The sequence below is a fragment of the Natator depressus genome, chromosome 3, assembly GCF_965152275.1.
Source record: "Natator depressus isolate rNatDep1 chromosome 3, rNatDep2.hap1, whole genome shotgun sequence".
NCBI classification, from domain to species: Eukaryota; Metazoa; Chordata; order Testudines; family Cheloniidae; genus Natator; species Natator depressus.
In genome coordinates, this window is record NC_134236.1 from 208,988,121 (window position 1) to 209,014,730 (window position 26,610).

The 26,610-nt window shown below is 43.2% G+C and overlaps 1 protein-coding gene across 6 annotated transcripts in view; it reads right to left on the reverse strand.

Moving 5' to 3' along the window:
• ATL2 (atlastin GTPase 2) overlaps positions 1–26,273 on the reverse strand; it is a 56,745-nt gene extending 30,472 nt beyond the window's left edge. For all 6 annotated transcript variants that reach the window (XR_012638961.1, XM_074949858.1, XM_074949855.1 and 3 more), the window contains exons 1-2: positions 26,120–26,273; positions 2,947–3,215 (exon numbers count right to left, since the gene is read on the reverse strand). Coding sequence is in view for 5 of the 6 variants with exons in the window: in XM_074949858.1 (XP_074805959.1) it covers positions 2,947–3,215; positions 26,120–26,168 (318 nt within the window). In the remaining variant the exon portion in view is untranslated. The remainder of the gene's footprint in view (positions 1–2,946; positions 3,216–26,119) is intronic.
• Positions 26,274–26,610: the final 337 nt, after the last annotated feature.

The following is a 26,610-nucleotide window of genomic DNA, read 5'->3' on the forward strand; positions in this document are numbered from 1 at the left end:
GATACGTAACCATTTCTTTGGGTGATTGCACATCTATTCCACTGTAGGTGACTCACACGATGTTTGAAGTGGAAGTGGGCTCGGAGCCTACATGAACAGGGATTGTTGGACCACCTGTCCAAATCCGGCAGAGTCTCTAGATTGATGAAAGATGGCACAGTGGGAGGCAAACATGTGACAGGCAATCAGGTTTCTCCCTTCTAAATGTCCAGTATGGGAACACAAGCCAGAAAGGCCATGGAAATTGCCCAAGACCTGGTTGAGTGAGCGCCCACTTTACTTGGAGGTGCAGAATCAGCCAAATCGGGGTCTCTCTCTGAGACACACACAAATCCAGGAAGAGATCCTCTGGGTGGATACTAGGCGGCCCTTTACTCTGTCTGAAACTGCAACAAAGAGCTGAGACAAAGACCTGAAAGGCCTAGTCTGATCCAGGTAAAAAGCCAAACCTCTTCTAACATCTGGAGTATGGAACTCTTCTTCCCCATTACTTGAATGAGGCTTTATTTTCTGACTTTCTTCCATCATACTGCCTAAAGTCAATCTCTTCCATTTTGCTACATACGTTTGTCTGGTAGATCGCTCTGGTTCAAGATCTGCAGCACTGGTCTGAAGAGGGTGAAGGAGAGGTCATTCTGGACTTTGAAGTTGTGGTGTCAACTCTGTTAGCTCTGAAGTAGCAATTGTCTAAACAATGGAACAGGGGGCTCTCTCTCAGGGCAAACCCAGTCAACGTACTAAACAACAGCTGCAGAACTTGAAGGCCTATAGAACAGAGGCTGCTATTCCAAATGAGGTAAGTTTCCTTATTTGAATCAAGCAAAGATGATTAGTTGCTTTGCTCCAGTGTTCTGCATGTTCCTCATTTGGTACCAAGAAATGATACAGGCAGTCCTTGGACTTGTGACACAAGACGTGATTTTCAGGAACCAATTAAGTCAAAATGTCGTAACTCAATTTTCCCACAGGAACGTCGGATCAACGTTCTTCAGAGGACTGTAAAAAAACACGATCTCCCACCCCCATGGTGCATTTAACCAGTTGTACAAGGGTGTATAGGTGGGATCAGTTATCCATCCCTTTTTTAAAATCCAGATACAGTTTTGGTCTGACCACTACAGAACAAACAAGACAAGTGGGGTGGAAAGCCTCTATATTAGATCTAATCACAGAGGAAAATACCCAAACCAAACTCAGTTTTACTTACACGGCGCTATTGGCCATACAGATGAATACAAGATAATGAGGTCATGGGTATGGAAAAGATTACACTCCAAATTTACAAGAGAGTTATTTCACCCAACTCTTAGTAAGGCCTTAAACTGTGGCAATATCTTGCTCTCTTCCCCAAAATGCTGATTAATCAGCACATCTGCCATTATTTTAAAGCAGCAAATAGTTTGACAGCAGCAATTTGAAGTGGCCTAGGATTGAGTGTCAAGATTTAGGATGAAATCTGGTTCCCTTGAAGTCAATGTCAAAACACCTCATCAACTTTCGTAGGGTCAGCATTTCACCCTTAGATTACTTTTTAAAAAGGCAACAATTTACCCTGGTTCTCACTGTCAAGGACTGATGAGCGCACACCAGAATGCCTTTGAGGCCCCCTAGCATGGCAGTTAATTTTGTATTACATATTGTTTCTACTGTCCATGGGAGATGGCTGTTCAAAGTCACTGTTCAGTGAGCCAGATGAAAGATACCTGAACACATGTGCACTGTTAGCGTATATAAGTACTGATATGTAGATTACAAGTTTGTTTTCTGTAACTGAGAAATCTAGAAAACATTTAATTGCTCTTAACTGCCGTTAAAACTTTGCCACTCTTCCCCTTAATTCAATGTCTGAATTGAAGCCATTTATCTTCTTTTTAAAGGCCACAAACTGAAACAGTAAACAGTCAAAAATTACAAGTATAATGCAATCATGCTTTTTTAAAGTCTGAAATATTGTTGCTATAGCGAATTAGTCCACCTTCTCCACAAATCCGTCTTCTTCCATGCTGCACCTTATACATACAGCATTCTCCCTCATCTCATCTGGAAGCCACTACCCTCTCTCAAATCCTTCCTCCATGCCAATTCTGCTGTGACACCAACAATAAGTTAAGCTAACCACTGCAGGAAACAAAAATACTTACAAAGAATATCTGAACACACTTCAGAACTGAAGATCAGTATTACTAATGCATCACACGTCATAGCTTCTGTCAGCTGTGCTCACCGCACCCAGCAGGGGCTCCATGCATTCCTCCATTTCTCCCCATAAGATCCCCGTGGGCCATCCCACCACCCCCTCATATTTTAGGGCCTGAAATGCTATGTGCCCCTTTTCCTTCTTCCTCCCTCACATGGCAGAGGTCTGTGTGCACCCCTATTCTTCCCATGCCTCCCCCTATATTAGGATACCCTAATTCCCCTCCCCGCCATCTGCTGCCATTATTCTGTCTGTCTGGGAGATAAGTGATTCAGGGTGTTCAGAGCAGAGATGAGATAGAGGCATTGTTATGTTGCAAGGAATTAACAGGTATCATCAACCAATTCTTTAAGACAATTGCAGAGGTGCTTGCAGATGTGCTAATCTGATGGCCATGCTCCATTTTTCCTCTTTAGGTTCCCCCAAAATCAATAGGGCTCTGGTTATTGATGCCCAGACTATTCCCTGAAATACTTGAATTGAATGGATGCTATATTCAAATGTTACCACATTACAGACAGAGAAATGCCATCATGATGAGTGTAAGGCCTTCACAAGCTCCGCCAACTTGACACCATGTCAATATTTCTGGAGTCAGAAGGGCAGGGTTTTGCAGTTTTTTTGATGGTTTACTGTTTTTTGTTTTTTTTAACAAGAGTATGGTATATAAACAAGGTCGCCAAAGCAGAGAGCTAGCAAATTAGGTGGTATCTTATTTATTCCTGCAGGAACAGCCTTCAACTACTCACCTTGTTGTACATATATCTAAGCATGAAGTCCAGTAGAAATGATTTCCCTTTGCGGAAAGCCCCTGCTACAGAGACAACTACTATATTGAGATCTTTTATGTGTTCCTGAAGCAAAATGTTCTCCAACGCCTCTTCATCAAGTTCAAAGTTATGGTCATCTTCATGCGCAAGAACAATTTGTATAGGGCAAGGCGTCTTCAAATCTGCTTCATCTTCCGAGTTGACCAGGGCATCGGAGTCTACCAGGGCATCCTCCTCAAAACTCTTATCTAGAGATTAACATTTGAAAAGACAATTAGTGAATCAAGCTAAACACTTTTCTGAATTCTGATAATGAAATTACAGGTCACATCCTTTTGCCAGACCTGACGAACTCTGTAACTCGAAAGCTTGTCTTTCTCCCTAAAAGAAGTTAGTCCAATAAAGGATATTTCCCCATCCACCTTGTCTCTCTAATACCCTGGAACCAACATGGCTACAACACTGCACATATACTTTTGCCATGACTAATCTGATGACGCATGGGTCAAGGCATTATCGTATTGCTATGAATGACGACTTTGCAGGTATTGTAAGTTGTCTTGGGCCAGTTGTCAGAATTAATTATATTCTCCATTTCATATGGATCTTGTCCCCAATAGCACAAGTTCTCTTTGACATAGAAAACTGTCTATCTTTATGAGTTCCATATGTAACACACTGCAGAGCAGCATCTGTATCTTAGCACCTCAACTTTCTTTCAATTGTGAAGGAGTCTTGCATTCCAAAATTATCTTTTCAGCATTAATATTCTGAAACCCTCTCTAAGACCTTTGGAAATGTAGCTTCTGTCACAAACAAGAATCTTTGCTACCTCTTCTCACTTAAATAAAAATAGAAATTAACATAAAAATTGTATGTTAAAGGGGGACATAAAACTTATTTTTAGAACACTACTATATTTCCACTGACACAGAAGATTGACAGTCTGACAGTTTTGGTTACCAAATTGTACTAACTTAATATTACCTAGTGTTTCACAGAGCTACACTGAAAAAGACAGTGTTGAAATTTATGAACTGTTTCTTTCCAATTCCAACACAACACTGATTTTAAATCACTAAGTAAGTACATTGGGAAGTTTGGACTTTCAACACTGCTTGTTAATAATTAGCTAACATCGAACATACAGAGCTAGAAGCCATTTTAAGAGAACACAAAGTAGTAGGCAAGACAAATTTATGCATATATCCCAAATGGGCATGGAAAATGCAGGCGTGATTTTGCACCACTGGAAGAAAGTGTCTTGAATGAAGCATTAAGATGGTCTTTTCAAAGTCAAAGATTTAGAAATAGCTTCTCTTTTTTGAGCTGACAATTCTTCCTGGCCTAGCAGAGAATAAAGGCCACCATATCTTTGTCACAGTTTCACATTATACATACAGACAGACATTAATAGCAGCAAGTCCCAACTTAGCCCTGAAAGCACCAAAATTGGACTTCTCCATCAACAGGGTGCTAAGAGTGCTACAACTCAGGTCAACCTCAAACTTTCATTCAGATTCTCCTGCAAGTGAAGAAAGTCAAGACTAAGTATTCCCAATGCTTAAAGACTAAGTATTCCCAAAAAGCCCAAACAGAAAACACATCTTTAAGATTCTCTAGAAAAAGGGGAGAAGGCACAAACTTTTGTTGTTCCTTGAAAATTCACCTTCACATTTATCCTTGAGCACTACAATTGAAGATCCAACAATAGTTGGAGATTATCTCCTTTAAAATATTCATGTCAATATGTAAGGGCTTATTCAAAACTCCAATGTGCAAATCCATTACGTGGGCACACAAGGCATCCCTGATTTCTGTTGTGCATGTGGATCCAGCAGCAGTCAGCACAGGTGCACTATCTGGTTGCGTGCACTTATGCAGAAATCTGGCAGTGTCTTGAGTCCACTCCTGGCAAAAAGATCCCTCCTCCTCCCTGTGTGCAAAACACAGCAAGCCACAATAATGCAGACGGTACGGACTACACTGGCATACAAACGGTTCTGAAGGCAACCCCAACAGGATTTCAAAGGCATATTCCACCACCACTCTACAGTCACTGGGCCTGCAGCTTACCCTTCTTCTGCCAGGTCTTCTGAAATCATGGTATGGATTCATAAGCTATGGCAACAATGGGTAAGCAGTGTCCCCTAGAGTAACAGTGGGGACAGTGTTCCATTTATAATGTCATTTGGTGGGAACGTCTAAGTTTGTCCATGAAGGTAAAGTCCCAATCTCCAGAACACCCTGGTGATATGCCCCCTGCCAGTGCATCCCAGTGGTCGACCAGAGCCTGCCTAACGACCGAGTCGTACCCTTTGTAGTTTATGTATGTGCGCTCCTTGGAGAGGGCAATCTATATCCACGAGTCCAATCAATGGCCCCAGTGCTGTTTAGAAAGCCCCATCAAATCAAATTCAGCGACTATTCTAGGAACATTTGTCATACCCACCACCTTTGGTACATAGTCCTGATCGCTTCACAAACCTCTGCCCCTGCTGTGGTTGTTGCTGCTGCGTGTCCCCATAGTGAACGTGTTCAGGGTGGGCAGCAGGTACTACTTGGATTTGTTTAAAATAATTGTTCCGGGGATCATTTGAGGGTTGATACCAATTTGCTTCTCCTTTCCCACTAGAAGTGTGTTGAAAGAAATGGCTCAATATGCCACACCAACAGGGCTTCTGAACGCAGGCATGATCCTATGTTCCCCCCACACTAAGTGACAACTGGTGGAATACCAGGTCCATGTAGGCTTTAGTTTGCTCTAATCTCCAGATGATTTGTGTATAGCTGTAATTCACAGAGAAAGCAAGCATCTTGGGTGTGAGGCTTTCCTGACTGGGTTCTAGTCAAACCATAATGCACATTGCGGTCATTCCAATTTGAGCTGAAGGAATGTGGAAGTCCAGATCCAACGGAGAGTCTATCGATAATCTCAATCAAGCCCAGGAGGCAGAGGTCCCCCACTACCAGGAGGCAATACTTGCATGACTTGTTTTCGCAGGTATCTCAGGATCCAGTGACAGCTGTCTCTTGTGGGAACATATCAGGTATAAACAAATGATGCTGCCACCATTTGACATACTGATAGCAGAATCCTAGCCAACATCTGCTGGTTCTGACAAGTCATTTCTGGCAGGCCTACAGTATCCTGGATCCTGCTCTCAGACAGGGACACCTCTGAGTAGAGCACCTATGGATTCCTATTGTTTTGTGGCACAGTAAGACATTCAATAGTTTACCACAAAGCCTAAAGACTCCAGTGGCATGATAGTGACCAATTGTTTGATTCTTGGTAAGAGCTGTCTATTGTCATCCAGTTCTAAGAACACATGCACTCCAGTCTACGAAAAAGAAATTTCTGCTCCCAAGCATTGTGAACACATGATGTCTCATGGCCTGCTTAAATAAAAAAGGGTAGGGCTCAGAGTTTATAGTGCTAAAAAAAGACTTTCAAAGCAGTGGGGAACTGTCAAAGTTCCTGCCTGACACCTCATTTTCCCTTGAAGGTGCTACACTTCATTTTGAGCACCCTGCATCAGTACCTCCCTCGGCTCTTACAGAAATAAGCTTAACGGATAATTACCACAAGGCTCTTTTCTCCTCTTAGCTTTCATAGCAACAGAATGATCTTTAAAACCTTTCTACTTACAGTCCCAAGATTAACTGAATTTCACAGGAAACATGATATTGTCTTCATTCCATCAACAGCAGATGTGCAAACTTTAGAAGTCAGGCAGATCCTGTGATATGAGTCTCAGATTTCCTCAACTCCTACAACTGTGTATGTTGTCTGGGCCTTGATAGAGTCAAAGCTAAATAGTTCTGGTCCTATATCAAATATGAGTATTGCAGAGAACACATGTTTAAGTTAGTGTTAGAGCCTATTCCACCAGGGATCTATAAACAGAGTTTGTCACACAGCACTCTAGAATCAACCCTTTACACCTATCCCACACAGCACTGTTGAGACATACTTGCCTGTATGTCTCAGTGTATTCAGTTTTCCAAGTTCAGTAGTCAGGTCTGGCTTAGTTTCCTCAACTAGTATTTTCCACACAACTAATACTATTAGGCACAGCTACATGAATTCAAGTTGGAGGCATACACAAAAAAGATTTAGTTTCCTACCTCAAAACTGAACTCTGGAGAATGGGTCCATCAAGTATCATTACTTAAGAGTTTGCGTTTATGAAAGTTAATTATAGCTAAGTCATGACTAAAGTTGAGCATGATACTAAGTTGCAGGCTTGAGTTTGCAACATGGATGAGATCTGGAACAAAAATGCACTCGGGGGAAGTGTGAGGGGGAGCGTTCCTCCCCCTACCCCAAAAAAATTGGTTTTTGGCTTGGTACAAGTCTGGGAGGGATTATGCAGCTGCATTTGGCCGCTGAAAGGCCTTGGCTACTAGCAGGTCTTGAAAGACTTACCAAACATCTACTAGCCAGCAGGAGATATAAAAGACAAGGGTAAGAGTCCATTCATCAGTGACGTGAAGGAGCACCAAACTGATGAAAAAACAAACTCCCGATGCTGCGATTTCTACCAGTGTTTTCTCTGGACATGTTTAGACCTCCATCTTCTCAGCCTCTGGCTTGTAAGACCTTACAACAATCGAAAGTAGAGCCCTGCATGGGACTAGCATAGAGCCCTGCAGCGGGACTCGGATCCTGTAGGACCAGCTGCCATAACAGCAGGAATAGGTGGGAACGGGATTTTAAAAAGTCGTGTGCAGGGCTCTAATCTGAAGCTCCACACTCTTACACACCACAGATGCACAACAGAAGGGGGCATTTTGTCTCTTCTACTCCTCCAAGCCACATGGCTGTCAAAAGGGGGGCCAGGAGAGATAGAAGATAAGTCATCTCAACTAGTGTAACTCTTCAACCAGCTTTTTTATTTTATTTTATTTTATTTTTAAAGTGGCGTGGGGAGGGGAAGTGTCCTTTGCCTCAGTGAATATCTCCTCTCCTCAGAACTCTCCAAATCTTTCCTGGCATGTGGTACCCAGTATTGGACAGTATTTCAGCTGAGTCCTCACTAGTGCCAAGTAGAGCAGGACAATTACATCCAGTCTCTTACATAACAGCCTTTCACAGCTGCATTACATTGACTCATTCAGTGTTATCCACTATAACCCCCAGATCCTTTTCTGCAGTACTACTGCCCAGCTAGTTATTCCCCATTTTGCAGTTGTGCATTTGATTGTTCCTTCTTAAGTGAAGTAACGTGCACTCGTCTGAATTTCACCTTGTTGAATTCAGACTATTTTCCAATTTTCCAATTTTGAATTCTAATCCTGTTCTCCAATGTGTTTGCAACCCCACCAAGTTTGCTGATATCTGAAACGTTTATAGGAACACTCTCCACTACATTATCCAAGTCATCAATGAAAATATTGACTAATACCAGCTCCAGGACTGACCCTTGCGGGACACCATTATATACATCCTGTCAGTCTGACAGTGAACCATTGATTAACCACTCTGATTTTGGTCTTTCAACCAGTTGCACATCCACCTAGTAATTTCATCTAGACCACACTTTCCAAGTTTGCTCAGAACACTGTCATGTAGGCCTGTGTCAAAAGTCTTGCTACAATCAAGATATATTGTGTCTACTGCTTCCCTCCCTTTCCCCCTCAACTCCCCACCTATATCTGATACAGGAACCTTTTTAAATAAGAGGTGCTGGCTTTTTTAAAAATAGATGTTGTTTTGCTCCTATGTGGATATTTATAAGGGAAAGACTGATACAGGAAAATCTGAAAGGGAGTACACAAAATGCTATCACATGCACAGTCAACTGAAAAAACTGGGGAATTTTGTCTCGATAACTTTCCAGTCATAGCGGCAACGAGTCCTGTGGCACCTTATAGACTAACAGACGTATTAGAGCATAGTCTATAAGGTGCCACAGGACTTTTTGATGCTTTTACAGATCCAGACTAGCACGGCTACCCCTCTGATACTTTCCAGTCATAGTAATCTTGGGTTTTGCTTGTAAGCACACTAGGTACCAAAATTTCAGACAAGTCTATTTTAAAGTTTATAGTGGCCCCTTTTAAAGGGAAGTTTATTATGATCAGAAAGTTTATTATTTGAGCTTTTGGATGTAAAATTTGAGCTAAGATTCCAAGCTAGTTCTTGTTGAGTCTTGTACAGTGTGAAGAAGCATAATTTAATTTTTAAGGCTCTTGTCAGACCTTTTCACCCAGCTAAAGTACCGGCATTTTTTAGTCTCTCCCTTTCTCTAGCGAGAGAGGCCTGAGTGTGGTTAGTGTTTTGGGGTAGTGAACTGAATAGAGAAAGTGTAGGCATGTGTGAAATTTTAATAGAGTTACAAGTTCTTTTAAGGGTCAGATGCAAATAAAATTTACTTTCCTTTAGTTAATTTATAAGCACATTTACAATATCTAAACAAATAATTCATAGTTCAGTTATGAGACAATTCTGCTACACTCCTAAGTGATAAAATATTTTTTTAAAAAAAACAATTGCTATCTACCCTTTTTTCCAGTTGTCTCATTTTGTAAATTCACAGCAAGATTCACATGAAAGTTATGGCACCACTGCAGACTTCTGCGCATCACTGCCTTCCTATTGCTGACTAGCAAATGCTGCCAAGTAGCTCATTTTAAGGCCAGAAATAATTAAGTGTTTTGAATATTTCTGCTATAAATAGGACGGATGAGTTAAGTTCCAAAGACTTGTTTGGATATCCAACAGGAATGAGGGGGAAATGAATATTTAATGCTGCGCCTCCCTCCCCCCCATCCCTTTCTAATTACAGAATTTCTGTTTCTTATGTTTGTTAATTCTGGACTGGTTATATGAAACCATAAAAAGGCAAAGTACCTGAAGCTGCATGGCCACAAGGGAATGGGGAGAGAGAAGATATTCTGGTGACCTAGAAACCCAAGAAGATGTCATAGCTAATTAGACCATAGGTCTATCTAATCTTAGATAGACAAAAGAAATCAAAGGTCTGTTTATTGAAAGGTTTGTATAAAAGGGTAGAGGAAGAGTCTTTCCCACTAAATGGAAATACTGGAAAGCTGGTGTTTTGTTGTGTTTTTTAATTGAAGAGGAAATGCAGAAGACTTTTCTGCAGGCAGTACATTACTGCAGGATAGGTGGCAAAAAGTTTACACTCCTCCCCACCCCAATATATTCAGCAGTTTGCTTCCACACAAGTTGGGCCTTGGAAAAATGCTGTAGTAAGTACCTGCAAAGATTGTAGTGGCATGAAATGTGACACAAACCCAGTCATATTTCACTATGCACTTCCTGTTTTGGGGACACACTATGGATCAAGCTGCTGAGACAATTATGTTCCTCTACTACACTGAAGAGGAAAGTTTGATTTGGTTTTTTTTTAGGGTTGGGGGTGGGAAAGGAGGAGACAGTGACAAACTTAAAGTTTCTCTTCCTTCTCACCTAGAAGACTTTTATTAGCACAGGACTTCCACACATAGCAAGACCCCAGCAGCAACAGCAAAATGAGATCTACCAGGACAGTGCCAAGCTGCATGATGCTGTTCTGGAAAATATTATGGTAAGTTAAGACATGTGAATGAGGAAGAAAAAATGCAGCATCTCAAGTTCCCCTGTCCCCAAAAGAGTCTTGTTTACTGCCTCCAGAAGTGGTCAGATCCCATAAAGCACATACACATTGGGAAGGCAAGCAGAACTTGTCCAAACCTCAGGCAACCAACTTCTTGTATGCCGAAGTAGATTTAATAGCATGCATTATCAAACTGGGATTGTATTGAAATTTGTTACTTCTCCAAGGCCAACTTGGGTTCTGTATTTGATTGTCCAACAGGAAAAGTTGATCATCCTGATTTTTCCTAGACAAAGATGAATTTTAAATTTTAACTGGTTGTGGGAAACCAATGTTAGTGAAACTACCAGGTTAACTTTTGCTAGACGAGGGGGAGAAAGCTATGTGTAGGAAGGAACAGCACAAGTTCTCCCAGTAACAGCAGAGGACAGGGTGAATAAAAGTTAATGATTTTTATTTAAATTAGATATTTTGATTTATTAAATATTTTTTTCTTGAATCCCTGAGTCTCATCAAAAAATGAGGTAAAGGCTGCTTTCTATCTAATGAAAGAATGGGGGAAACATCTAACTTTTGAGGTCAAGCTTTATAAATATGGCACAGTAGGTCAGCCTAAGTCACTTAGGAGACTGTCTCATTTTCAAAAGACTTAGATAAGTAGGAACATAAGTTCCAGTCATTTTACTTAGGCGTATTCGAAAAATTTCCCTGGCTAAGCTGAAATAATCAGTTTAATTAACGGAATACAGTTAATCCTCCTGTTTAATAAATCATTTAGTTGTACATGTGGAACATTTTGATAAGAGAAGTTTCTATATCCATAACATTTAAGGTTGTTTTGTTAAATAAAAATAAGTTTTATATGCTGTTTGGAATTTAATTACACAGTTACCATCTTAACACAGCTTGACAATTCATGGCAAAAAGTTAAATATCTCTCATTCACCACTTTCTAACATACTAAAAACGTACATTTAAGAATCTGAAAATGTTAAATTATATAACTGCTTAAATGAATGTATATCGTTATAGCATATCCTCCTAGGTAGTAAAAAGTACCACCAAATCTAGCGTAAAGGCTATTTAGTTGTAAATCAATGTTTTAATAGTTATATCATCCAATAAGAATGCACCTTTCTTTAGAAGAGAACTGAAGTACAAATGGAAAAGCTGATTAAAGTTGATTTAAATCGAGGCTTTCCACTTGGTGATTTAAATCAATCTGGCCTCCCAGAGGACTACTCAAGATAGAGAGAATTGCAGCCAAACAAGCAAATTTCCTTCCCCTGGGTCCCCTACACCTTCCCCACATGAGAACAAAGAAAAATTCTTATGCTGCTCCTGCATGAAGCATTTCTTCATCATAAAGGCATTGAAGTTCTCCAGGATCATATCAGTTTCACTCCATTAGGTCCTGTTTACACTACAACTTAAATGAACTTTGTAACCAGTTGGTGGCATGGATGGCGCTAATACAATTTATGTCTACGTACAATGTGTATTTCTGTTAGGCTTGGTCTACACTAGTAACTTATGTCAGTATAACTACGTCACTCAAGTGTGTGGAAAATCTACACAGTTATACAGACCTAACTCCCAGTGTACATAGCGCTATGTCGACAGGAGGACTTCTCCTGTCGACACAGCTACTGCTTCTTGTGGAGGTGGATTAACACGACACCAACGGGAGAAGTTTTCCCATTGGCGTAGTAGCATCTTCACTGAAGCACTACAGAATTGCAGCTGGACAAGTGCAGCTGCGCTGCTGCAGCATTTTAAGTGTAGACTTGCCTTCTTTTTAAAGGATGAATAATGTGGAAGAGAATGACAAGATGGCAAGGATTATGAAAGGAAGACAAGAGGGAGCTGACTGTTTCCCTCTTTCATCAACCAGGTGAATTTGAAATACTAATCCAATATTGCTATAATTATTACTGACCTTCACTTTTCTACACAGTGATCATATACACACAGCAACCCTTTGTCACTGCCCTTTATAGTCTTTAAAACCTTGTTTTCATTTGAAGGGACAGTCACCTTAATCATGCTTCTGTCTGAAGATTTACTAACCTATTATTATAGGACCTTAATATCACTATAACCAATACATGGAAGCTTCCCCCCAGTTTATTTTGGGCACCTAAAAATGTATTCTCAGTTTCCTCAGTTTGTGTGGGTCTTTTTTAGACATTTCTTCCCTGTTGCTGTGTAAAACACAAACATTACAGTCACAGAGTTGACACAGGGACCCCAAGCAAGTACAATAATGAATTACTTTTAACTTTTTGAACTCCACATCTAGCCAGTTCTAATGCTCTATAAAATGGGAAGCTAGTCATGTATTTTGTACTACAGAATAGTCTAGTAGGATATTTGGTTAACAAAAAGGACCAAAAGAATGTTATGCCTGCAATGCAAAGTACTTAAATGGCATATTATTCTTGCTTATTCACATTCTATTAGATGAGCCAAGTTAAATCCTCTTCATACTCCATACATTTTTTCATAAAATCAAGATTCCTGTGTAGTGTCTGAATGCTCCACAGATGTCTCCATTTCCATTCTCTAAGTTTTGTCCATGAAGTACTGTATGCCCGTTTTTATAGTTGATCTTGAATACTGCTATTAAGATTAGTTCAACTTCCATGTATAATACCATTAACCTCAGTTTATACTAGAAGATTCTTTTCTTCACTGTTAAACCTTTAGGAATGTGCCATGTGATAAGGATTCAGCAGCTGACCCATACAATTACTACTTATTTCTACAGTACTTTTAGTACTAGCAGATTTCTTGCATGAAGCTTTAGGAACTTTGCACTTTTACAAAAATGTACATCTTAGAAGCAAAGTTATAAATTTGTAATGATAAGATTATGTAACACATGTAAGGAAGCTCTCTACCTTTCTAGAATTAAGGTTTAAAAGCCTGTTAGCATTTAGAGACAATACTTGCTTTTAAATATTTTGTATTTTACTTGAACCCAATAGATTTCATTAACTGCACAGGTTTCCCAGACAGAACCACTTCCAGGGTGGTCTTTTTAATGTAGATGAGACACCCAAGTCTTACAAGCCCCACAACGCTACTATAAGTTAAGAACATAGGGCACATAACACAGCCAACATGAAATAAGGTCCCAACTTCATAAATTTTAATTGAAGTTCCACTTCCAACCAACAGAATAGTAACAGTGATAAGACGAAGTACCTCGTTAAAGCTAATGGTATGGAATTATAATATTTAGCATTAAGTGTTACTTTATACATGAACAATTAACAAGAACTCTTCATATTACTTTACTGAGCTATTAAAAGTGTATTTTGTATGCTTACATTTTAAGGAAAATGTTGTTGAGGAAAAGTTCTCTCTTTTAAATAGAAGATATTTGATCACAACAGCCACCAACGCTACATGGCAGGCTTTGCAGCTGAAATTCTCAGTGCCATTCTGTGTATTCGCAGGAAGTCAGGATATATGCATTTAAACAGGATCTTAGCTGTTTAGAAATTCACCTGCTTCCACTGCCTGCTCCTCACCTGAAACGGATACTGTGAGTTTCCACAAGTTGTCAGTCCTCTGTGCTGTGGCCAGTATGCTTCTGTTCCTAATTAACTCCTAAACCAAAGGGATCTCAAATCAAACCACATTCAGGCCTTGTCTACCCTGGCAAGTTTCTGCACAGTAAAGCAGTCTGCTGCATTGTAACTCCCGAGTTGAGCACACAGCCATGCCACTGAGTGCACAGAAACTGTGCAATTGCAGTGCTGTAAAAAACCCACCCCAACGAGAGGCGTAGAGCTTTCTGCGCCGGGAGTACAGCACCACGGTGCCAGTGTAGACACCCTGGTTGATTACAGAGCTGCAATCGGCCTCCAGGAGGTGTCCCACAATGCCTTTTCTTGCCTCTCTCTAGTCATCAGTTTGAATTCTACTGCACTGCCCTCAGGTGACCAATCATCCCCATCCCGTATATTCCTTGGGAATTTTGAAAGTCCCCTTCCTGTTTGCTTGGTGACTTGTGCAGTGGTTTCAGTTCATCTTTACAGCAGACCATGCCTGCTCCACGCACCAGGCGATCCCCATGTTGGGGTAATGCTGGGCTGCTGGACATCAGCAGCATTTGAGGAGAGGAAGCTGTCCAGTCCCAGCTATGCTCCACCCACAGGAATTATGATACCTACAGACAGATTTCACAATGCATGACAAAGGGGCCAGGACACACTGCAGTGCAGGGTCAAAGTGAAGGAGCTGCAGAACACCTACCACAAAGCGCAGGAGGCAAACCGCCGCTCTGGTGCTGTGCTCACGAGCTGCCAGTTCTACAAAGAGCTGGACGCAATACCTGGTGGCAAGCCCACTTCCACTGTGAAGGCCCCTGTGAATACTTCATTGGCTCACATGCCCAGCCGAGAGTGGACTGAGCCAGGAGGAGGAAATCTTGGACAAGGTTGTGGACAGGGACACAGAGGCAGAGGATGACTCGGAGGTCAGAGATGCATGCAGCCACTTAGTGCTCTTTTCTACCCCAGAGGAGCCTAGCCAGTCACAGCTGTTGGATCTTGGCGAAGTGCAAACGGAGGCCCCTGGTAAGTGGGTTTGATTTTGGGAATCGCTGAAGCGAGTTGTTGGGGGCAGGAGGGTTGCAGAAAGCAGGCTTGTGTCTGTATGATGTGCGTACCACCACATGCCTAGTCTGAGCAGCGGAATAGGGTGTTGACTGACTCCCTCACTTCACGGGAATCTGCATGACACCATTGCTGCACACAGGCAAGACACATAAGGAAGCTGCAGTCTTGGAGAAGAACCACCCTTGATTCCCTCGCTCACCCTCAGCAGCGAGATATCTTCCATAATGAACACAGCCTGTGGAAAATGTGGGGACAGGGATGATTATAAGCCACCCCCTACAGTGCTGGCTCTCCCCAAGAGCCACTCCTGCCCCCATCACAGTCCAGTCCTGCAGACTCCCAGTACCCACTGCAATCAACACCCATCTCTCTGCAGTTTAGCTCTGCTGAAGTATAGTACCCGCTGCACTGTACTCCAAAGGACAAGGTTTGATAGGATACCTGGACATACACAAATCTTTAACTATCCCAGGACCTCACCTCCTCCTGCGACCCTCCCTTCCCCCTCAGTGCGGATATGTTTTTTTGTTTCTCTCCCCAATCCAGTAGTTTAATAAAATTGTTTTGGTTTGAAAGCAATCGTTATTCCCTTACTGAAAGCAAACAGGCAATTTTCTTACACCTTCATAGTGCATCGTCTGCACCAATCACTATCACCTCCGAGCATTACAAGCACTGCACTCCCGAGCATAGCAACAAACATTAGTGGCTTTCAACTTCAAATCACTGCCTCAAGGCATCCCTGATCCTTATGGTACCACACTGTGCCCCTCTAATAACTCTGGTCTCTGCCTGTCCAAATTCAGCCTCCAGGCGCTGAGCAAAGCTTTCATCTTTCCCTTCACAAATATTATGAAGCGTATAGCACACGGCTATAAGCATATGAATATTGTAATCAGCCAGGTCCAGCCTCCCATACAGACAGTGCCAGCAGGCCTTTAAATGGCCAAAAGCCCACTCAACAGCCATTCTGCACTTGCTCAGCCTGTTGAGGAACCGCTCCTTGCTGCTGTCAAGGTGCCCCATATATGGCTTCATAAGCCATGGCACTAGGGGGTAGGCAGGGTCTCCCAGGATCACAATGGGCATTTTGACTGCCACTACAGTGATCTTCTGGTCCAGGAAGAAAGTCCCCGCTTGCAGCTTCTTGAACAGGACAGTGTTCCGAAAGTCATGCACCTTTCCGGACTAGCCTGCATCAATGTCCGTGAAATGCCCACGGTGATCCACAAGCACCTAGAGAACCATTGAGAAATACCTCTTGCAATTAATGTACTCGGTGGCTAGGTGGCCTGGTGCCAGAATTGGAATATGCATACCGTCTATTGCCCCTCCACAGTTAGGGAAGCCCATTTGTCCAAAGCCATCCACAATGTCACGCATGTTGTCCAGAGTCATGGTCTTTCAGAGCAGGATGCGATTAACGGCCCTGCACACTTCCGTCAACATGAGTCCAATGGTTGACTTTCCCACTCTGAACTAGTTAGCGATCTATTGGAAGCAGTCTGGAGTAGCCAGTTTCCACAGTGCAATCGCCACATGCTTTTCCAACAACAGGGCAGCTCTCATTCTCATGTCCTTGCACCGTAGGGCTGGGGCAAGCTTATCCCACAGTCCCATGAATGTGGCTTTCCTCATCTGAAAGTTTCTGCAGCCACTGCTAGTCATCCCAGACGTGCATGACAATGTGATCACCACTCAGTGCTTGTTTCCCGAGACCAAAAGTGGCGTTACACTGTGGTTAGCACCTCCGTGAATGCCACAAGCAATCTCATGTCGTACCTACCACGCGTGGCGAGATCAATATTGCACTCCGCTTGCCTTTGTAGTTTAAAGAATAACTCCACTGCCACTCGTGACATGTTACAGCGAGCAGCATATTGGTCGACAGTGCAGGATCCATTCCTGCAGACCGAAGACGCAGAGCACACAGTACACAAACCATTGAAAGATGGCGCCAAATGTGTACAGAAACACAGGGATTGCTGGGATGCGAAGCAATGCATCACAGGCCATTGGGATGGGACAGGACCCAGGATGCCCCGTGACTCCTTCTGCCTTCCCACAGCTCCTAGCAGCAGCAGAAGAGATGCTCTGTGGGATAGCTGCCCAGAGTGCACCGTTCCGAATACTGCTGCAAGTGTGAACACGCTATTGTGCAGGCAGCTGACAGTGTGAACACACAACAGCGGTTTCCCTTCAGCACTCTCTGAGCGGCACTGTAACTCTGCCAGTGTAGACATACCCTAAAAAGATTCAGGAAAGCAACAGCCAAAGGCAAGAAGTAGAGAAAGAAAAGGGGCTCCTCCTATCTTTTTACCTACTCTCAAGAAAGAAGTTACGAGATGTAAGTGGTACAAGCCAGCCCCTCAGGAGTTTGGAGGGCGCACTAACAAGATTTGGCTTATGTACTAGGTTAAAATAACTGCACTTCACGCCACACCTTTCTTTATCCCAAACTGAACTGTATCACTGAGTGAGAACAACTTTCCTGGGAGCGTGCAATGTAAAAATGTAGACCCTGTATCGCAGAACAGGCAGTCAACATTATTTCTGCAACAGGATTTTCCACACACTTTTTACAGTTTGAAAATGAGGTTTCATTTTACTGGTAGTCATGCAGTACAAACTGCACCAACATACATGTTAAATATTTTCCTGATATCAATAAGAAGTTGTTTATACAATGCGGATTGTTATAATATAGACAAGGTCATGTTAATCTACTTTTTCCTTCCATCTTAGTGTGTGACTGCAGCTTTATTGAAGATGTTTTGGGGTCTGATTCTGATTTCACTTACACAGTTTTGCACCAGTAAGACTTAACATAAGAACAGCCATATTGGTCAGAGCAGTGGTCCATCTAGTTCAGTATCCTATCTTCTGACAGTGGACAGTGCCCAATGCTTCAGAGGGAATGAACAGAACAGGGCAATTTCGAATGATCCATCCCTTCATCCAGTCGCAGCTTCTGGCAGTTGGAAGCTTAGGGACACCTGGAGCATGGAGTCATGTCCCTGACCATCTTGGTGACTAGTCACTTCATTAAGCATAGATCATCACTTATCTAGTTCTTTTTTTAACCCAGTTATGCTTGAATAATTATGTGCTAGTTCTGATTTATATCTGTGTCTATGCCCACACTTTGAAACCTATTTCGTAGATCTGTGGATTTTTTATTTGTGCAAACATGCAAGGAAAAAAAGTTGAAGACTCAGGCTGAATTTCAGAGTCTGGTTTTCATTCCAGTTCTTGAAGAGCAATCCATGGAGATCAGTGGTAATGTGCAAGTTCCATCTTGCCATACAGTAGTACTACATTCCAGGTCAGTTGTGCAACAGCAATTAAAGCAACCATGTGCTCACTCTCTGGTCAGAAGATAAAATATGAAACTGAAGTTGTTAAAGAGAGAACAGCTAGAGAAAAGGAAAGATATCAAGAGATTGGGAGGGAAGAAGCCTGCATCCAACAGGAGAAAAGAGCAAAATATTCCTCTTTCAGAGAGCAAGCCATGAGCAAGACACGCCAAAAAATGCAAAAGTTACAATTTAAGTCCCTTCCTATGACTCCCTGTGTAGCCTGGAATAAGTCACCAAAACCATCTCCAATCCCCAATCTAAATACCCTGAACTATAATATGGAGATCGTATTTACATTCCTCACAGGATTAGTCTTTGTGAGGCATTTTGCAGATGCAAATAATGCACTTACATAGCACTTTACATGTTCAGTTTTCTAGTGTCTGCTCATGACTACCAAATTACTTACTGCTAGCGAGTGAGCTGCAGAAAGAAAATGCTCTTTCCCCCCAACTACTCTTTGTAGGACCGCCCCTTAGCTTCTGAATAGCTTAACAGCCTTGATTGTTTAATTTTTACCCATCCCTAAATAGCAGCTAACCACTAGCCAATATCAAGAGAGGATACAGGGATACACAAGCACTTCAGAATATTTGATCTGAGATTGATTAGTGGGAGGGTCAACTGCATTTTTAATGCATTTTCGAAGAGAATCTTGTTTTAGTCCAGTTTCAAAGGTATAATTACACATTCCCGTGAGCACTGACAAATTTCAGACAGACAACCCATACAAAAACTTTGGGTATTAACAGGAAATGTTGACTTTGAAGTTGAGGAGGCTAGCTTTCTGTTTGGAGAACTTTCAGGCAGTTTGTTGTCTCTAACACTGCACCCCTGGGTGGGACATCGGCAGCATGTATCAAACCTGGGACCTCCAGTTCTAAAAGAATATGCCTCTACTGAGTGAGCTAGACGACCCAGCTGTACTAAAACTGTAGCACGTTCATCAATCTCCCTATGTGTGGCCCACTGAGTGGGTGTGTTACATCCAGCTCAAACTAACTTGACTACCTGCATCTACCCACTATTTGAAAGAGCTTCCGTTTCCCAGATGTCAGTTTAATAAACAGATATCTATTACAGCTAGTCTGATGAAATATTTGCTTTTGAATTGACTTTTTGCCAATCCAGGATTTCACAGGAAATTAGTACTAAAATGTGATTGGTCCACTGAAAAAAACTGATAACTGTATATGCTACACAAACCTGGCTGTACGCAGTGGTAAAATAATGATCGTCTAAATTTCTCTGCTAGGCACATGACAGCTATCATGGTTTGCACTTGAACTTGAAAAGTTCCTCAAGACAATGGTTAAAGAACATAAGAAAGGCCATACTGGGTCAGACCAAAGGTCCATCCAGCCCAGTTTCCTGTCTGCCGACAGTGGCCAATGCCAGGTGCCCCAGAGGGAGTGAACCTAACAGGTAATGATCAAGTGATCTCTCTCCTGCCATCCCCCTCCACCCTCTGACAAACAGAGGCTAGGGACACCATTCCTTACCCATCCTGGCTAGTAGCCATTAATGGACTTAACCTCCATGAATTTATCTAGTTCTCTTTTAAACCCTGTTATAGTCCTAGCCTTCACAACCTCCTCAGGCAAGGAGTTCCACAGGTTGACTGTGCACTGAGTGAAGAAGAACTTCCTTTTATTTGTTTTAAACCTGCTGCCCATTCATTTCATTTGGTGGCCCCTAGTTCTTGTGTTATGGGAACAAGTCAATAACTTTTCATTATTCACTTTCTCCACACCACTCATGATTTTATAGACCTCTATCATATCCCCCCTTGGTCTCCTCTTTTCCAAGCTGAAAAGTCCTTGCCTCTAATCTCTCCTCATATGGGACCCGTTCCAAACCCCTAATCATTTTAGTTGCCCTTTTCGGAATGTTTTCTAATGCCAGTATATACTTTTTGAGATGAGGGGACCACATCCGTATGCAGTATTCAAGATGTGGACATACCATGAATTTATATAAGGGCAATAAGATATTCTCCGTCTTATTCTCTATCCCTTCTTTTAATGATTCTTAACATCCCGTTTGCTTTTTTGACTGCTGCTGCACACTGTGTGGACGTCTTCAGAGAACTATCCACGATGACTCCAAGATCTTGCTCCTGATTAGTTGTAGCTAAATTAGCCCCCATCGTATTGTATGTATAGTTGGGGTTATTTTTTTCCAATGTGCATTACTTGACATTTATCCACATTAAATTTCATTTGCCATTTTGTTGCCCAATCACTTAATTTTGTTAGATCTTTTTGAAGTTCTTCACAGTCTGCTTTGGTCCTAACTATCTTGAGCAGTTTAGTATCATCTGCAAACTTTGCCACCTCACTGTTTACCTCTTTCTCCAGATCATTTATGAATAAGTTGTGGTCTCTGGCACTTTCTGGTGGTCCACAGAATGAAACCGCAAGGATCACACAGTGGGAGTGCTGCATGGACCACTTCATATAAGCATTTATAGGACCAATGCCAAAGGAATACCAATTGAAAATAATGGGGTTTGTTTTTACTGACTAGTTGGATTTAATAGCCAAGATTACGGTAATTGAAAGCAAAAAAACCTTGTGCACGAAAGCACTGTATGAAGTCAGTTTCCTCCCTTGTTGCCAGAATTTTTTTTTAAACTTAGGTAAATAGTGCCCTTTAAACGGTATGCCTCAAATCTATCAGACATGGGAAACTTTTTAAAGTTAGTATATTTCAAGAAGTTTGAGTTGCAGGTCCCTTTAAGATACTGCAGATAGCTACCAGGTATTAGAAATGTGACTGGCCCAATCTGCATGCGGCAAGCTTCCAGTTTACCCAGTGCAAACACAATTTTCTGATTTTATTTTGAACATCTTTTAAAAAAAATCAATATAGTTAAACATATTGGGGGCTTTCTGGAAACCCCCAAGATCTTCCATAGCTTTAAACTCACAGACCTGTGTAGTGTTAATCATTTAGCTTTACAGGAAATTATTATTAAAGAATAGTAATATTAGGGAAGTCATACAGTTGAAGCATGATATGATCACCTACTGATTCCCTAGATAAGTACTCAAAAACATTTCCTGCGAAATTAGTTGCCAAGTACTATAGCTGAGTTATTTCTATTTGTACAGATACCCGTACTCCTTTCAGAGTACCGCATGACAAAAATGAACTGAAGGACTGTTCTTCAATATCATTAACCTGCTTTTATCCATAAAAGGAGACCATTCCTTAGAACAGATTAGTTTGCTCTAGTATTCATGTTACAAGCATAAGTTCCAATACTGCAATTGGATTCACATGGGCAAACCCATGCAGAGTTCCACTGACTTCACACACTCATCTGCAGGACTATGGCAAAGCTCTGAACATATGGGGGAAATGATCCATCAATGCTCAGGGTAAAATATTTTCATTTTAACAGGAAAGAGGCACCACTGCCAGACAGCTCGAACTCAGATGCTGGTTTATAAAAGTGTTTTTTGTTTTCACAAAAAACTAAATAGACTTCTTCACTGTAATGTTTAGAAGTCATGTTAAGTTTAAGATTTTAGTACAAGTGTAGGTATTTCAAAATTCCTCTACAGTATTTGGATTGCAAGAATTGCAGCATGGTGTAAACAAGAACTATATTTATTTTTGGGATTTCACTCAGCTTGGACAATAAGAAAGAGAAATAGAAAAGATTAAGAAGTAATCTTTAATAATTTAAACTGTTAGTAAATCAAGTTTAAAATGTTGGTCCAGGATGGACTTAATGAAATGCATGCAAGTTGGAGAACTGCAAGTGCACAGTGCAACATTGTGTGTACACACACACACCGAGTGTCGCATGCAAGCAAGAATGCAAACCACTTCAAACTCTGAATTTTAAACTTGATACTGCCCCTTTGAACTTTTGCAGATCATTCTAAGAAGTTCAGGTTGTTAAATGGACACAGCAAATCTGCATGTTTATTGTTACAATGACAGGTTTCAGAGTAACAGCCGTGTTAGTCTGTATTCGCAAAAACAAAAGGAGTACTTGTGGCACCTTAGAGACTAACACATTTATTTGAGCATAAGCTTTCGAGTATGCATCCGATGAAGTGAGCTGTAGCTCACGAAAGCTTATGCTCAAATAAATTGGTTAGTCTCTAAGGTGCCACAAGTACTCCTTTTCTTATTGTTACAATGCAATCTTTTAAGTGATTGGAAATCTTAACTTGGGACCTAAAGTATAAGATATCTGTCATCTTGCCTGATCTACAGATTATGCATTAGGCCTAAAGTCTTCTGCTAACTGTAACAGGTTCTTTGCTTTACTGCTGAATATAATAAAGGCAAGCTAGCCCTAGGGGCTACAGTCAAGAGCAGTCAAAGCTGGAACAGCTGTGGTGGTATCCTTTAAGTACGGAGTTTGTCCTATGTCCGTGACTCCTCAGAACTGAGCAATCAGATTTTGACATGGTCTAGTGTGTTCTGACAAAGGATATGAACAGTCATAACTTTTTATTTCCTCTTATCCTAACCCTGGTGAAAGGGTTGCAATTTGTGATTGTCATATAAGACTGAATATTCAGTTATGTTTTACGTTAAGTGAGAAGAACATGCATTTAGTTTTGTTCCAATTCTAGTCTGTACTTCAGAAGTTCACTGCCACCATTTTTACTGTACTTGGCAGTATGATCAAGCAAGCTTCATGATTGGAACAGCTCAGATGTTGCCATTAAGAACATTAGCGATGTGAGGGAGAAGACCTAGCAGCACTTACCCCTGCTATGGCCAACTTACGTCAGTAGTACTAGTCTCCTGTTCTAAAAGTGTTCTTTTAACTTGCTCAAGTGTGAGGTAGCAAGAGAGGATCAATAGCATTTCACTAGTCTATTTAAGTATTCAGCAACAGTATCTTATTGTAGAAACAATGAAGAGGTAACATTTTCACTAACTTTACTGAAACATTTGTGCCAAAAAGTTTTCAGAAGTTGCCTTTGATTATGGGTTCCTAACTGGAGAGGTCTTGGGCCTGAGTCTTAGGAGTGCCAAGTCAGTGGAAGCTGTAGGTGCTCAATACCCCTGAAGTTTAGGCTCAAGACGTCTTCTGAAATTCTGACTTATCTGTATTTGAAGGACTGGTGGCTTTCAGACATGGATATTGGCCACAGTGTAAATATTTTAATTCTAGTTTGAAATAATTTCATCTAAGAGCTTTTAGGCCTGTATTCCCTTAAGTCAGTATGAATTTTTGGTGGAGTTAAGGGTGTTTGAGTTTGTCTAGTATTTCCTTAGACCACCACCTCCCTATTTTCTTGAAGGCAGGGCACTTTACCCTGAAGGACAGAATTACTGTTGAACGAATATAGATTTTTGATGAGGAAGAACATCATTAAAAGCTGTAAATTAAGGGAAGTGTTCTAGGTTATTTCCCCCTTTCAACAGGTTTGCAGAGTATCTGATCTGCAACTTCCAGTTTCTACTTCTGCCAAGATGTCTCCATATCCAGTGGACTAGCAAATGTATCACCACTAACCAATGGCAGCATATGGTATCTACCAATCAGCTTCTGGTTAACAGTGCTGAATTCAACCACCTGGTTTTCAAACTAAGTGTTCCAATCATGCAACAGTAATTAACAAAATGTTGTAAGTCTGCCCAAAGCACAGAGACTTCAACATTTGACTGAAGATATTACATTGTATTTTAACTCTCCAAGAGCCTATGACTTAGCAAAACATTGTCTGTCTTTCTAGCTCTAAAATCAGACAGTCACATTCTCAAATGTTTGGTTTGTTCTTGAGCCATACCATACGACCTTAGACTCAAATATATAGGAGTCTAAGTAGCAAACCCTTGAAGACAGTAGGTCCCATTATTAAGAGAGGACTTGCTACAAGAACATTGATGCTCCAGTGTACAAATCTGCTTCCATGACAAACAGCATATTAGTACAAGCATATTCTTGTAAGGGGGCAAGAAAAGTCTAGTTTATCTTCATCAGATCTCTTCTCAGTTGGTCAGTAAAATTTCACAACCAGACCCCACTAAGTGCTGTACACAGAACCAGTAAGCACATTACATATTACTAGGGCTGTTTTGATTTTATTTGAATGAGAAAATAAGTTGCTCCCATCATTTAGGATGTGAGTGATTAAGGTTTTACATGGCTTAACATTTTTATCTATATTACATTTTCTGCATTTCCCATCATCATAGTATCCAAATGCTATCCTTTGCCTTGGCTTATTTACAGAGTTGTAGAGTATTACAAATGTATTCTCCCTGAGAGATTTGGCAACAATTATGCACATAACTTATGACCTACGCAAAGGCAAGGTCCCCAGGTCACTTGCCAGCTAGAAACACGTTGCAGCACAGGGTAAGGTCACTAAAACGTTATCAGTTCAATTCAGTGTTTCCACCCGACTCCCTCTGTGCACACACTGAATGTGTTGTTTCAGACTCACTACAGGAACCATCTGCCTGGGGCAAAGCTCAAAGAACCTTTCCCTACGGAGGGCAAGGAGCTGAGAAGCAACAAATGAGGGAGTTGGAAGGGATAAAACTGGCACTTCAGGATTTCTGTTCTACTTAAAAGTAGGTCACAGCATAAATGAACGGCCAGGACCGCACTCCAACGCCAGCAGATTCCCCCTGCAGCCCGGCTGCGGCCACCACGGGCAGGGCGAGCAGACAGCCAGTGACACGGGGGGGACGGGTGCAGGGGAACAGGCGCCTCTATCAGACAAAGCCCCAAATGCAGGGACTGCCCCCATCACACCGGGACACCGGGTCGCTAGCTCCAGACCACAGCGCCCAACACCCGCCCGCGGCAGCTTTCCTGCCCACCCACCGAACACGGGACACAACAGGACCCACAAGTGTGTGGGCCAGACCCTGCCAGCCGCCCCCCCAAAACGTGCCGGGCAGGCCCTGCGACATACAGCCGCGCCCCCAAAACACTAATGAGAACCTGTCACCCCGTGCAGAGTCCCCCCCCGCGCCGGGGCCAGAGCCCCCCCTCAGTCACCCCGTGCCGAGTCCCCCCCCCGGTGCCGCCCCCCCGCCGTGCCGGGGCCAGAGCTCCCCTCGCGCCGAGTCCCCCCCGTCACCCCGTGCCGGGGCCAGAGCTCCCCCGCCGTCACCCCGTGCCGAGTCCCCCCCCCCGGTGCCGCCCCCCCGCCGTGCCGGGGCCAGAGCCCCCCCCGCGCCGAGCCGAGCCCCCCGTCACTCCGGCCAGAGCTCCCCCCCCGTCACCCCGTGCCCCGGCCAGAGCTCCCCCCCCCGGTGCCGCCCCCCCGCCGTGCACCGGCCAGAGCTGCCCCCCCCGCCGTCACCCCGCGCCGAGTCCCCGCCGTGCAGCGGCCAGAGACCCCCCCGTCACCACCCCGTGCCGAGTCCCCCCCGTCACCCCGTGCCCCGGCCAGAGCTTCCCCCCGTCACCCCGCGCCGAGCCCCCCCGCCCGCGCCGAGTCCCCCCCGTGCCCCGGCCAGAGCCCGCCCGCCCCGCCGACGCGCGCCAGAGCCCGCCACACCCGGCACTGGCCGGAGCCCCCCGGCCGGGCCGGGCCCGGCCCGGCGCTTGGCGCAGGGCAGAGCCCGAGGCCCGAGCCCCGGCCCGGCCGCTCGTTACCTGGCGGCCCCGCGCGCTGGCCGCCCCGCGCCGCGTCCCCTTCCGCCATCTTGTCCGGGTTTAAAATTAACTCCGCGTGACGTCAAACGCCGCCGCGAGACCTTTATCGGCCGGCAGCGCGCGGCGCCGCCAATCCCGCTGCGGCGCGTGCCCGGCAACAGCGCCGCCGGCTCCGCCCCATCCGGGCGGGCGGTGCGGAGCCCGCGGGGTCCGAGCGCCGCCGGGTTCCCTGCCCGCCGGGCGCCTGGGTGCCGGCGCTGCCGGGTCCTAGCGCCCGCTTGGCCGACCCTCCCCCGAGCTAGGGGTGCCAACCCTCCAGGATTGGCCTGTAGTCTCCAGGACTTAAAGATTAATCTTTAATGAAAGATTATGACATGTGATGAAATTTCCAGAAATACATCCAACTAAAATTGGCGTCCCTACCCCCAGCTCCAGGATCCCGAGCGGCCAGGGCCCGGAGCCCTCACAGAGTCACCGCGCCCGTCCCCCAA